This window comes from Acipenser ruthenus, chromosome 4, assembly GCF_902713425.1.
Source record: "Acipenser ruthenus chromosome 4, fAciRut3.2 maternal haplotype, whole genome shotgun sequence".
Lineage (NCBI taxonomy): Eukaryota > Metazoa > Chordata > Actinopteri > Acipenseriformes > Acipenseridae > Acipenser > Acipenser ruthenus.
In genome coordinates, this window is record NC_081192.1 from 90,298,971 (window position 1) to 90,313,640 (window position 14,670).

The following is a 14,670-nucleotide window of genomic DNA, read 5'->3' on the forward strand; positions in this document are numbered from 1 at the left end:
GTTAAACAAACCACTGACTGACTGAGGAATTTAGTTTAGTAAATAGTCCTTGTAAATTCCAGGTATTGCAGCAGCCTTTGCAGCACGTGTCACTGAGTCTTCAAACAACCCACGCTGCACTAAGACTGCATAAAGTTAGTAACTACGAATTTTAAAAATACACCATGGACCAGATTTAGCAAGGTCATTACACCAAGCACATTGTAAAAGTCAAAGTGGTTACTCTTACAAAACAAGCATGATGCTTAATTTAAATTTCATTTCATTGCACAGGCCATGATCAGTCTGGCCTCATGTTTTGTTTTCTGATGAAAGCCCTGTAGCTGTTATTAACCTGTGTTTTAGTGTTGGCTTCATAGCAGTGAGTTATCTACATTATCTATCTTATTTAAAATATCAGTAAAAAAGATTAAATCAGATTTGAAAGTCTAGTATTCTTATGTCGGCTAAATGGTTTAGAATCCATATTAATATCCAATTAAAGGTTAATTTAAATACATGTAAAAAGAAAACAATTTCAAATATAAAGCGCCTTTGTAGACAATAGAAAAGTCAGTAGACTTACTTTTTTTCCCCCTCTTTTCAAAGTGTTTTTCTTCAGGAAGGCCTTTTGTTTATTTTATTTAACTCTCCTTTTTCTGTCCAATAAAATGTAATTCCTTACTTTCTAGAGACTTATTTCTGCTGCCATGTTAACTCAAAAATCTAAAGTTTCTTGCCACAGAACTCCGAACAGCAGTGTTTGGAACATTACTGACATTCACACTCAGCCTTTTCCCCTTCTAGACTGTAGCTATTTTAACAGCAGAGACTAATGGATCTGAAGTGTAAAATGCTTTAAGACTTCTGTTCCTAATCAATCACCAGAAATCAGTGACATCATTAGGGCCTTTGATCACAGATCCCCTTTCAAGCGCAGAATGGGCACTGCTGGGGTGACCCACGCAGACAGAGTGAGGAAACACCCTTGAGACAATTCACAGTGAAATATGAGCGAGACTCCAAACCCCGCTCAGGAAAACCATCCTGCCCTAGAACAACAGAAACCACATTCCACCGCATCTAAACACATACACAAAAAAGAAAAACAATTCTGGTAATCCTTTTAGGACTCTGCCTCTAGTGTTAATCGTTATAAAGAAAATGAATAACTAATATGCCAAAGAGGGTTTAAGGAAGGAATTTTAGTACCAATTTATTTAGTATGGCCAAGTTTGGTTTTTTTTAACAGCATCCGGAGCTGTCGTTTCAGTGAATAATGAGCTATTTATTTTTAATGGATTTTTAATTTTTTTAATTTATTTGTAACGTAATACAAAAATGCTAACTGGGTCTCTGTAACCAGTCTCACAGGCAAGGCAGACCTGTGAAGAGTTACAGGATTGCAAAAAGTATCAGTCTCCCTTTGGTTATTTTATCAATGCCACTTGTCTCATTGTCTCAAATTAAATTGTGAATGTATTCAAATTTGAGATTATAACTAGCATTAAACATCATCGGATTAAAAGTTCAATCAAAGAAACACTTTCATTGGTTGTGCTTGTGGTGGTGAAAATTGTTTTATTCCGAAATTAAAAATAAATTATAATTAATCATTATTTTAATGATGAAAATTCTGGATACCTCACATATATGTATACATCTATGTATAATACTTACATTTGTGCAGCATTTAGTAGATATTCTATATCATAAACATCAAAGCTGTTCTTAGACAAATACATTTTTTTGAAGTGTACACTTAAAGATAATAAGTGTTCTTTGAATAAGGTCAGTATTTTCTTGAATAAAGACTTGGAATGATGCATGTATAGGTTGACTGCAAAAAAGTATCATGCTTAGAGACAATACTGGATGCAGAGGTCACCCCGCAGCGCTAATAAAATAGAAAACCTTGCAGGTACTTCAGTGTCAAGCCCTACAGAGTACTCCTAGCATTTCAAGTAAATGGCCTCTTATCAAACCTAAAGTCTGGATGCTAGACTGTAAATCCTTTTCTTAACCCCTGAACGTCACATCTTCTGCAAAGAGACACAATTCTTTTTTTTTGACATTTATTCAATGCCTTGTAAATAGATCACCAAATGCAAAGGCACTTACATACAAGTAATGAAAAGAAATAACTGGATCGGAGATCAGCTTTTTGAAAGTACTGCTAATATCAATTTATAGTAGTTATTTGTCAGTTCTGATGGCTGTACAGCTCATTGATAATCAATAGATAACATGCAGTTCAATTTTTTTCCCCAAGCATTGTACATTGTAGCAGAATTCCTAAGTATGACTGTAAGATTTAGTACCTAATTGTATTGAGATGCACAAGAAGAAACTATAACACGGCCACGATAGCAGGTGCTGTGTTTTACACGCTAATGCTTTTAGAAATACTTGACCTTGTTTGTTTTACAAATCACAGAGTTTTATGCTTTTCTTCAGATGCTATTAGGGTAGCTGGAAAAATGCGTCCGTTGACTGCAATTTTTTTCATTTCAAAGAATCTAATCAGGCTCCAGAACTGAAGTCCCAGAAAAAAAAACAGTTCATTACAGCTTCCATCAAGTGATCAATGATTTCATTAATAAGACAGATCACAAAACTGTCATATCACTGACACAGCTGTGAAAGATGATCACAGCTTTCTGCTCCATTTTCACAATCTGGGATTCAACGTGGCAGCTCAAGTCCCATTCAATATTTGCCGAGACGGGGGAAGAAAAGTGAAAATCCATTTTCAAACCAATTTTCAATTAGGATCCACAAGCTGTTATCACAGGTGTCGCAGAATAGGGTCCGTAAGTGGAATTGTCGTCTATCCGTTTTAAAATGAAACCTTATCTGTGGGAGCCACAAAAATGGCCGGGGACACCCTATCTGTAAATTACTTTTCATCCTGTGTTAACTGAACTTTATTTCGGTCATATGAGATTGCAGTTAATAATTTAAATGCCTTAAAGAAGCACAGAATGTTTTTTTTTTTTCATTTAAATGTGCTTGCCATGTAAACAACATATACAATTTTTTGAGTAACGTCATTTTTTAAGGCCTACTTGCCCTCAAATATGAAATAAAAGGCTTTGCACTCATGCATTCTAAAGATCATCTCCCCCCTTAGCATTCACCCCGTGATTTTTCAATTGCAAATTCTCCTGTACCGGCATGTCATTAATTCAGCACCCAAGTAGTGGAGGCGTTTCTCTCACATCTTTCAGTCTCCGTTTTTTTTTTTTTTTAGCAAATTATCCCATGACGGCGGATTTATTCAGTCAAAGACTGCAGACTTTCAGAGGCAACAAAAGAATCAAGAGACTTTCTGGTCCACCTGCCTGGCGAATGATGAGGCAGGGAAAAGCCTCCCCCAGAGAAACCAATCAAACCATTGTGTGGCACAGTCAGACCTTTTCAACTGTCAAGCCAGGAGAGCAGGAAAAGAGATGAAAGAACTCAGGATGAAGCTACCATTTACTGAGCCATGTGGGAATGCTCTCGTAAGACTTAGTAATTGCAATGGAACTCAACTTTTTATAACTTACTGAGAGAAGGGGGGAAAAACAGCATCAGTCGGCTCCAGAGAGAACTCGAAAATCCACTTTGGTAATTTCTGCTGACGTCCACGACTGTTTCGAAAACTGGTCTCTTATTAATTTTTTTTTTTTTATTAGACATTGAGAAAAGTTTTGGCTAATGCCTACGTCATTTATTGAAGTTTATTTCTTTAGGATTAACCTTTTCTTCAGTTATCTACTGATGACTAAACCCTCACCAAATAAAAACCCTCACCATATAAAAACCCTCTACAGGAAATGTAATCCAAAATGACTTATACAGTGTAATTTAAATATATTGTAATTGTGATTCCGAGCATAAAATAAATTTCAACATTAAAAAGTAACCTGAAGAATTGAATGTGAAAATTGATGTCAATGCATAATGCTTTTCATACATGTGTAATATAGTACCACAGAACCTGCCATATATCTGATTGAAACATTGTAGTTGCTTTATTAATTTCGGGGCATTATAAATTAACAATGTCAAGTACATTAGTGTGTCTAAAACACCAAAGTACAGTACTGCATGTATACTATACAAAAGAAAATCTGCAAAAAAAAAAGTGCAGTAATACAGCATTTGGCAATTTACAAAACAGCATTCCAAAAACAGTTGTAAGGCTTGTGTTTAATTGTCAATACACAATAAGTGGTTCAATAGGCTTTACTGGGAGAGTGCAAAAGGTATAGAGCAGCTGTTTAGTCTTGCTTACAAGCGTCACTCATATTTCTCTCTCATTCTCACTTCCTGTATCCCCCTTCATAAAGGTCAACCCCATGCAATATGCGGGAACAATAATTCAAAACTGTGATTTAAAGGTGTAGACACACATTTAAAACATTACTTATTTTCTGTTGTACACAATTCTTACCGTAATTTCTCAGTCCATCCGAAAATAATCTGACAATTTAGGTTTTTTTGCAACTAAAGTGTGTGTTAATCCAAAGAAAATGGAGTAAAAAAAAATAAAATAAGAAAAAATAGGTTCTGAAGGTCGGCAATGTTGTGAATAAAATATTGTTTAAGTTTTTTAACTGTACAGTAACTGTATTAATCCCTTGCTTTCCTGTTCTGTTTTACGTGAACTCAGTGACAGCATATAACAGGTGAAACTACATTCCCAAACGCAGTGCCTGTGGGTCTGCATTAATACCCCTCTTGTGTTTTCTAGTCTGTTTTTTATATGCAACTCAATCTACTCTGTCCTGCTAAAAGCTAAATTTAATGTTTTAGACACATAACACAATGTGCATTGATCAGGTTCTATCTGTACTGTTCAATTGGTAGCAGCTTGTGTAAATGACACATGCCAGAGGTCTATCAGTTAATAGAGGGTATCGTATCTTACAGGATCCATATGATAGGATCTACTGTTATATCTAGTAAGTTTTCTTAAAACAGCTGTTTTGCAAATGTTTACATCAAATTCCTATATATCAAACTGTATGCAACGCGACTAGTGTGTTAACCTTTTGGTTTCCAATTACTATAAGGAATGTCTCGCGAACAAGTCCTTTGTTTTAACCCATAACAAAGAAAGCGTAACTGGGTCTCTTGCAATTAATGAGAAAATGCACCATTGTAGCCTGAGCCACAGGCAGGGAAATGTAAAAGTGATTTCTCAAAGTGCTTGGATATTACTGACAGTAAATTCAATACAAAACTTGTTAGCAGACTGATTTTATAGCCAGTATATTCAACTCAAAGGTGTTAGTTAGGGTGATTCAGAGCCAGCAAATTCAATACTTGAGGTGTAAGTCCAGGGATCTTACAGCAAGCTAATTCAGCAAAGAGAGACAGTAGCAGTGTTATGGAGTGGGATCAAAGCAGCAAAAAAGTAGTCAATAGATTAATTAACAAAATAATCTTAAATATTTCCATCAACAACAAAAATAACGTACAATTTCTCTTTAAAAGAAAGACAAACACATTACAGTACAAAAGACGACTTATGGGAATCTGCCAGTGTCAAATGAAATACAAATACATGTTGTATTCTCAACTGGAATGGGATATATTTCTTATTCTGTAAGTAAATGGAAACCTTAAGCATTCCTCTATTCGAGACCTGACACAAACCATCATCTCTCTATATATGGCAGAGTATTTATTTTTCTCTTCAATAAATTCTGACTGAATTTGGCAAGGAAAAGCATAGGGGAAATACCGTCTGTTTAAGTGCTTGTATAATTTCCTTCTATTTCAAATCTTATCAGCACTTTTGGATACGGTTACGGGACATTCCTTAATCTGCAGTTCATGGAGCCCCTTTTTTCCCATCAGATGACTGAAACACAGGCCACATTACTCCAGAGCCAATCACCTCATCTCACCTCTGACCTAATCAACATGACCAGTCATTTCTTGCACTGGCCATGAGGCCTTTAAAGGGCATCACAGCTGCTTCAGAGCAAGGCAGTCTGCAATTAGATTGCACAAAGAGCAATGATCCTCAAGTCAGCTCTTCAGACATCTCTTATTAAAATAATGTTCAGATACTTTTCCCCCCGTTTCTTCAACCTGGACAGTCTGCAGAAACAAGTCTCTCCCTTCCACCCCAACAACCCCAGGAATACCAAAAGAAACACACCCTTCCTCAAATCTAAATGCATCTTTCATTTTTAATCCTTGGTTTGTCCAGTTCCCAATGGGAGCTTAACTTAGACAGCCAAGTTCTCTTTTATAAAGCAACCATCTTGCACTAATTTCCTAGCTCATGCAGCACCTCCAGTAATAATATATTCTGCCTAAAAATAATACTACTAAAAGCTCTCTGTTTTGACTACATTGCCTTATGTCCCGCTTCACAAGGACCCTATTAGAAGGAATGCCTGTAGACCTCTATCTAATTAGCTTTAATTGAGTTAGCTTTCTCATTTGGGTTCAAGTTACTTTCTGACTAGGCTATACGTTTGGTTTATATCATGGTAAAAATATTTTCTTAGGCACTTCCTGAGAAGTGGCAGTCATGATCACTGGCATCTGGCAACAATTACCTTTTGTTCCTAGCGGTGGGGGAAGGGTTAAAGGAGGAGTGTTGTATTTCACTTGATAAGAACTCAGCATGTTTTGCAGAGCTGAAAGGGGAACCCAAAACTAAAAGAAAGAAAAAATCAGGATCCCAGCTTGCCATAGACTTAGCAAACCTATAGAAATAGAATACCGATTACAAGAGAAGCCCTATTTGTACTATTTGAGTATACAACAAATCACAAATAATCTCAAATAATATATACCATCAGCTTCTTTTTTCATTTAAATGACAGTCACTTTCCTTGTTTCTGTCTTCAGCAGCCTTGTTTAAATTCTACTTTCTTTCTTTCCAGTGTACATTTTTAAACTTATTTAAATTGTCTAAACTACACATCCATAAACACGTATAGAAATTGCTGAGCGCAGCTAGACATCTTGGTTTTGCATAGGCAATGACAGTACGTTTGCAATGACAGAAAGGGGAGGGAGAGGGGCTGGGTGACTTTAAACAACATGCTCTGAATGACTTGGCTATAATGTATGTTATTAAGTAATTGTTTTATTCTTTAACCTGCCCCGTCCGGCTCCTAGCAGCCAGGCAACATGTGATTAAATACATACATATTAAATACATTATGAAAGAGTGTACCCCCTGCATTTCCAAGCAATTTGGGAATTTTACCAAGCAGCATTCGTGCCAGGGCCTTGGCATTACTTGGGGTTCTGTCAGCCTCTAAATAAATACAAGATGCAAGATAGTCTGTAATGTATGTGTGCTTTTTTTATACCTACCCTCACACAATAAAATCTGTTTAATAAAACAATTTGCCAAGCCACAACTGCATGTAAGAATCACCTTCAAGCTCACATTAGTGTGATCCAAAGAGGTTTAGATACATTTCCAAGCCCCCACTTGGACTAACTTCTTGTAATAACATTAAAATCTCACCTATGGAGTGCAAAATGACCTACAAAGTCATTAACCCTGTCTACACACTGATAGCTTTTGATGTCTTCAAGTAAGGACTCCTAATGACAACATTTTGGCAACTTACAAATCACCCCACAATTATGACTGCAGACATCCCCAGTGCTGTGCTGCTCTCAAATAAGCATTTGATGTGTTTTGCAAACTGAACAGCTGCTTTGTAAAGCATGAACCAGGCTGGTTGCTGTGTGACTGTTTTTCACTGTAGAACCGAGCCATGCCGGGGCCATACCGAGTCCTCACAGTGTGGTTAAGGAGAGCCTGGTTTTTTTTCCCACTGCAGAGCTGAGCCGTGCTACTGACGTCACATGCAACGAAAGACAGTAGTTATTAATTATTGTTATTAATTAACTCAGTCTGACAAAAGATGTGCAAACAAATGGTGTTCAAAAATGAATAGACCAATGGTACAGCTGTATCTTGTAGCACTATATTTTATAAATATACAATGCTCCCTTGCTATAAGGCTCTCGGTTATAACGCATCTCGGATATAACGCTCCTACAGCATGTCCCCCAGTTCCCTATACTATTCATGCAATATTTCTGCAGTAAATAAAGTACCGCTGTTGTTCAAACTATAAACAACTTCTCAGTCTAACTTCTGTTTCTGTCACTCCCTTTTGATATCTGAACTGAAGAAAAGCTGCGCTGGCACTTTATAACACAGACACCTAATTCAACATTCGTTTTATAACTAAATAAATATTAGGCCTATTACGTGGTTATCTTTCCTAATGTATTTACTCTTTTGCGCGAGAGGAGCTGCGGCTTTCTCTGGGAGACGAGACGCTTCAGCTTCTCTTCATCCCCGCTCCGGCAGCCAAACCTGGGGCGAGCCCATTCCCTCTTCCCCTCTCCCGACCCGCTCTCCTTCTCACACTTGGTTTGCTTGTCTGTCGCTTTGAACTGAACTCCCGACCGCCATTTAACCAAGCTATTTATAGTTTAAAAACTGCTAATTAAAATGATCCACGAGCAGGAATGTTACCTTTTTTTTTTTTTGGTAAAAAATATATAGTTGATTACATAAGAACATAAGAAAGTTTACATATGAGAGGAGGCCATTCTGCCCATCTTGCTTGTTTGGTTGTACATGGTGCTTTATGCATGGTTAATTCACAGAAAGTTACATTTTTGCTTTACTATATGTGCATTATAGAGAGGGAGTTTTATTTTGTATTTTAGTCAGATGTGTGTTGTTATGTGTCCCGTGGTGCCCCCCACCCCGTCCCCTGTTTATAACACTCTTCGGTTACAACGCTCATATTGTGTGTCCCCCGAGACCCGCGTTACAGTGACGGAGCACTGTATTTAGGAATTTCTTTATAATCCACAAATTTTACTGATTATATCGACTTAATAAAGTTAAATTAGTTCTGTTGAAGGGGAAAAAAGAAGATTTTAAAAGATATCCCGTTTAAGGATAGTTGAGTTTTTTGTTTGGGTGCTTAAAAAAAGAAGCTGCACGAGCGCAAAGAGAGCCGTAGTTGTATGTGTGGTACAATGATATATTTTGTATGTATGGTACAGCTATATTTTGTTTTACTATATTTTTGTAAATACATTTTTTTTATTGTCTGCATTTTTGTTTCTTTATATTAATATAATAAAGGCCTGAGAAATTTGGTAGAATTTTGTGTTTTTGAGTGTGTGAGTTAAGTGTACCATACCCGATGATTAAGAAATAATAAACATACAACCAAAAACAAATTATTTTGTACTAGATACCAAACAACCGATAAAAAAAGAAAGACAGACAGACAGGCAGACAGACAGACAGAAAGTGGAAAGTAATGGTTTTGGCTGCTTGTAAATCCCTTCAGTTACTCACCATTGGAAGTTGTGCTGGAGGCGACTGCTTTCTCACTAACATCTGTTCGAGTGGAGCCCTTCACAATGGCATTTTGAACTTTCTTTTTCTCAGCTGCGGTGGTGGCGTGGGACTGGGCTTCCATGATGGCTTCTCATTACTTAAACTCTCCTTGCGTTGACTCCTAGGAGAACAGAGAAAACCATTTCAACTAACCTGCTAGATTCTTTTCTTAAATGTCACCTGAGTTTGCCTGTAGAATCTGTGTTAGTTTAGCTTATCAGATAGTTGGGTTGGGTCGATCAATTTTATCTAACATTTACTCGTGAACATAAAAACAGATAAAACAGTGATATGTTAACTCCATACAAGTAAAGCCAAACATAATTTCACAGCAAAATTCAAATACAAATTGCCCAGGTTTTCTGATTTTTAATATAAGCACAACATACAAGTCAGTTAAAACAATCAGTAACCACGCTCAACATTTCAAAAAATGATAATAATAAAATAAAACTAGCATCTAACGAATAATAGGAAGCTGACCTTCCTTAAAATATTAATTGTGTGTATTTTCCACTTGATAAAACAGCATGATTAGCAAACAACACAATTAACCCTCCATATCTAAGCTTTAAAAATTACAGGCCCAGTTTGTAAAATGCCCGTACATACTATCATTTAATCTTTTTTTGGGGATAACTTTAGATAAGGTAAGTTTGCAATTATATTAATGAATATAAGCTTTTCACCCACTTTACCCCAAAACACAAATCTGCTTTGAATAGTAGAGTATTTATCTTCCCTTTGAAGAGCATCCTACTTGAATTTCAACACAATAACAACATCTGCAAGTAATCCTTGTAAAAGCACCCTAATTATACCATAGCCCAAACAAAGCAATATGAAACAAACAAAACAGTTTAAAAATCTCCCCTTTAATCATTTGCACATGAAATCAACAGTATTAATCAATTGAATCACTTTGGACTACCCTAATTGTTCAATCAAATATTACACTTTACAGCATATGTTCAAGTTCAACTAGCGGGTACACATGCTGAACATTTGCAAAATAATATTTGTGCAGCAAATCATAAAATAGTCAAAGTTATCCTCTTTCACATAAGGACTGGCAAATTTAGAGAAGCCTGTTATCATCCAGTTAGTTGACACATGATAATGACAGACAACAAAATGTATGTTTGATATACTGTAAGAAACAAACCATATAGAAATGACTTATGACACTGCACAAATAGAAATGTTTATATAGCAAGGTCCATGAAGGACAGAAGGCAAGTGTTCATCGCAAAACCAATACCAGTTACACCCAACCTTCCTATACTTCACTATACACCATTCATCAGAGTTCTTCCAGGTAAAAGAGAGGGGATAAACATTCCTCTCTCAAAGCAAATGTTCACAGTTCCTCTGCATTCAACCGTGGATGGCTCTTTTGTATTTTTCCAACAGGCCTGAAATACAGAGCACAATTAAATCCAGGCCTGTTCCAACTTAATCCTTCTCAAACCAGCAATCAGCAGGTGTGTCTTTTCTCCTAAAACGATGAATGTGGACTTGGGCCAACCTCCTCTTAGTAAAGAAACATGCCACTAATGAGTAACAGAATTAGGAGATTTCCTGATCTCTGAGCTAAAGTGTGGTGTCGCTAACACTGTCATTGAAATTACACGAAGAACATTCAAAATACTAAACTAAGAAGACTGGTGTGTCAAACGGCTGATTTCGAAAGGACGCCCTCTTAAAGTATTTTTAATGGGCGTGTGCTGCACTGAATAGGGACCACATGAAATCCTTTAAGTAAGGTTTTCTAAAAAATCCTTAACGCTGGAGAAATTAATGCTTTGCTACAAAAACATGCTTATATTATTATGTCATTGTATTAAAACATCAAGAAAATAAATGACGTCCCTTTACATTCACGGATAATTACGATACCATGTCTTTCTACAAAACCCGTCCTTTTACCACTTCTATCGTGTGATCTATTCCTTTTTTTTTCTGCTGCCACACACTATTTTTTCATATCGGTTTCCTTTCTTTAATCTCACCCCCCTCCTATTATATTATTCTACGGGACTGAAGTTGTATTCATTTCATTAGCCAATGCATTGCATCCACTGGGAAGAGCTGTCTGGAACAGCAGTGTCACAGCATTCATCATCATTACATCAGCAGCGGGGAAGTTCATACTGATGGTTATCAACATCGAGAGCACTCTGATCACTGTGCAAGCAAACATAGCATGTTTAATTTTTAAGAAATGACTCTGGGTATTCGGGGGGTTCATCTGTGCCACTTTGATCCGCACCACTGGGAGCGTTCTTCAGGGATACAATAAAACCTCAAACAGTGTGAAGTGTGAACAGCCGTCGCGTGGGGGGAGGCAGGAGAGAACAAGCAGGAAAGCACAGGAGTTTCTCAAGCAGAAAGGACTCTTTATCAATCTTATCAAAACTGCTTACACCCCATCTTGGGAATTTAAAAATAAAACAACAAATTCTGTCTTTTAGGGGGTGTGGGGGCTCATTCCCAAGCTTCCGGTACTTACTGCCTTCTATTGCAGAGCAACAATATAAACCCAGGTGCAGATTCTGAGATTCTGCTCACCTGCAGTGATAAACCCTTCGTGCTAATTTTTTTTTTTTTTTTTTTAATAAAACCTTTGATTGGGCTCAACAACCTTTCCGACTCTGGGCTGAACTGCATGCGGTGTATGAAAGAGCTACTTCACTTGGGACACTTCTCTCCTCTTAGCTGTATGGGTGCTATTCATCAGCCAAACTCTCACAGATTCGGAATTTCATATCTAACACCTTTTTAACTTCCCAACACAGTTCATTACAAGGGCCAGAGTGGGCAGATAACAATCTAGAGGATGATGTTTTTTAGTTTTTTGGTGGGTTTCTGCAAGTACCTTTTTGACAAATGGCCTCCATTACAAAAAATAACACAAATGTTTTAGTTTAGGTGTGCCATCTTTGTTGTCTACATATTTACAAATAAAACACTAACTAACCTATTTTATAGTTTCACTTATCTAAATGTTGACAATGTTTAGTCAACATTGAGAGATTTTAATCTCAACAGGACTTTCCTGGTTAAATACAGGTTAAATAAAATAAAATTACCAAATATTTCCTAAATCCTTAAGTAAAACAATGAAATCAAGAAGAGTACACTTCTTTACCGTAGGTGAGATGGACTAGTGAGGTAGAAAATAATTTGATACAGAAAGATGTCAACAAAACTGTTTAATACACAATCTAGTCGACGGCTACTGAATTCAAATAATTTTTAAGCAGAGAGGAAAATCCTTCTTTATCTTTTTCAAGGGCAACTCTGCATTTTGGCTTCAGCAAGCAGTTAGCAGCTTCCAGTATTTCTAATAAGATTATCCTTGTGTGCAACTCCATGTCCCAGACCTTTCCACTTAAGATGCTTTAGTGAGCTGGTATGGGACCGAATGAATTTCGTGACAGAATGAGTTGTAAGCATCTTAGATTTGTGGGTAACAAACAGACATGATGTAATCTTAATGCTTACAAAATGATTTGCTCTTGCTAGCACATAGATAACAGCAAAGCGAAAATAACACATGAATATATCTTTCATGTTGTTAAGTCTCTGCATTTCACATTTAACATCTGAATGCGGATTTGGATATTTTTCTTTAATGATCTTCTGTTGGTTCAGATATCTGCAGGACTTCTTTTGGTTTGACTAAATAAATGTGCTGAGGTTATATCTTCATTACACAATGTATTTAACCTATTCAACCAATCTGGACTAGAACATGTATCTAAATGCCTGTAAGAGCCATGTTTCAATGGCAGCCATCACAGTCTAATTTCTGCATTTCAAGGATCAGTTTCACATAATAAGTCAAACTTACATTTGGAACAGCTTATTCCTTCTGATACACCAAGTGTGTTTGGTTTTGGAATTCAATAGAAACAACCACACTTGTTCAGCCTGCAATTCAAACAAGACTATATCAAACAGATTAAGGGATAACGAGGAAGGCTTCTGGTTCTCTGTTTTAACCCAATTTTTACATTAAAGCTTTGTCAGTGTGATCAGGTCTGATGAACTAAGAGTTTACTGCTGTACACCATAGTAAATCTGCAAAAGAGTGTGGTAAATCATAGCTGAATCCCTGTGAAAGCATGGTAAAGCCCATGTAAGCGTGGTACACCATGGCAAATGCATAGTAAAAGCATGGCATAAGCAGGGTAAACTTGCAAATGTACCTGCGTAAACTTTTATACAGAAACCTATGTTAGAAAAATACCATTGGTATACCACAGTGTATTTCCCTGAAGAAACCATAGCAGACCACAGCATCACTGGCAATGGCAACAGAACTGACTTTTTATTACTGTGGTATCAATCCACAAACGGCTCAGAGCATTGTAACAGTCCTGGTATTACATACCTTCCGTTGCCTCTTAGAAATCTGCTTTGTAGACACTCTTAATGCATCAGGGATGCTGAACCAAGCACCTGCAATTGTCCTGGGGGGTCTTTCCATCAATTAATTTCATGTGTTGCTATTTAAATAACTCTTGTCTCTAAACCAAAATTAGCTTCCTGTAAATTATTATAAAACCACACCCAAAGACTGCTGTTATTGTTCTACAACTTGCCATTTTTTATATACCAGCGGCTGAAGTCCTCATACCTGTCAAAATGGATGGGTTTCAAAATGACACTCCCCTTATGGTAAAATTCAAAACTGGGCGATGCTGCTTTCAAGACTATGTGCTTATTTAATGTACATGATGAGTACTCTGGATAAATATAGAGGTTGTGCAGTATAAAACAAAAAACACCTTACAATGCAGAATATCACCTTTATTCTAGGTTCCACCCTTGGTCAAGTGTATTTTACTCACAAAACAAAAATATCTTTCACACATTTTAGGGAGTTAAACTTAAAAAAAAGACAAAAAGACCAATTTTTCAGCGAATTGTGCAAGTATGGAATGTTGGGATGTTAAAAGGGTTTTATGAACTGCAAACGTGATTGAATTAATTAAAAGAGGATTTAAAAGAAGAGTCCTTACCAAAACATTCCTTAAAACAATTCTTAGTTTCACGAATGGGGTCCTATATTTGCACAACACTTGTGTGCATACAAAAAATGAAATCACACTGTAGACATGCAACTATGTCAACACTAAAGCTGATATCTATATTACAATTAAAAACACTTTGAAATAACAATTGTTTATAGCTGCATGAATCACCACAAGTCATTTCTTACAGGGTGTCTTACTGCACAATCAGTAGCTTGTAACCCATTCATACTGCAGGTTGTT

The 14,670-nt window shown here is 36.7% G+C and overlaps 1 protein-coding gene across 3 annotated transcripts in view; it reads right to left on the bottom strand.

Moving 5' to 3' along the window:
* The window catches only part of LOC117400529 (transcriptional activator GLI3-like), a 122,461-nt gene that overhangs the window by 95,783 nt on the left and 12,008 nt on the right, over positions 1-14,670 (bottom strand). For 2 of the 3 annotated variants that reach the window (XM_059023069.1, XM_034000629.3), the window contains one exon: positions 9,344-9,506. In XM_059023069.1, coding sequence (XP_058879052.1) covers positions 9,344-9,467 — 124 coding nt within the window. In that variant the 5' untranslated portion in view covers positions 9,468-9,506. Of the gene's footprint in view, positions 1-565; positions 789-9,343; positions 9,507-14,670 lie in introns of those variants that run through there. The other variant, XM_059023070.1, reaches the window with a different exon arrangement.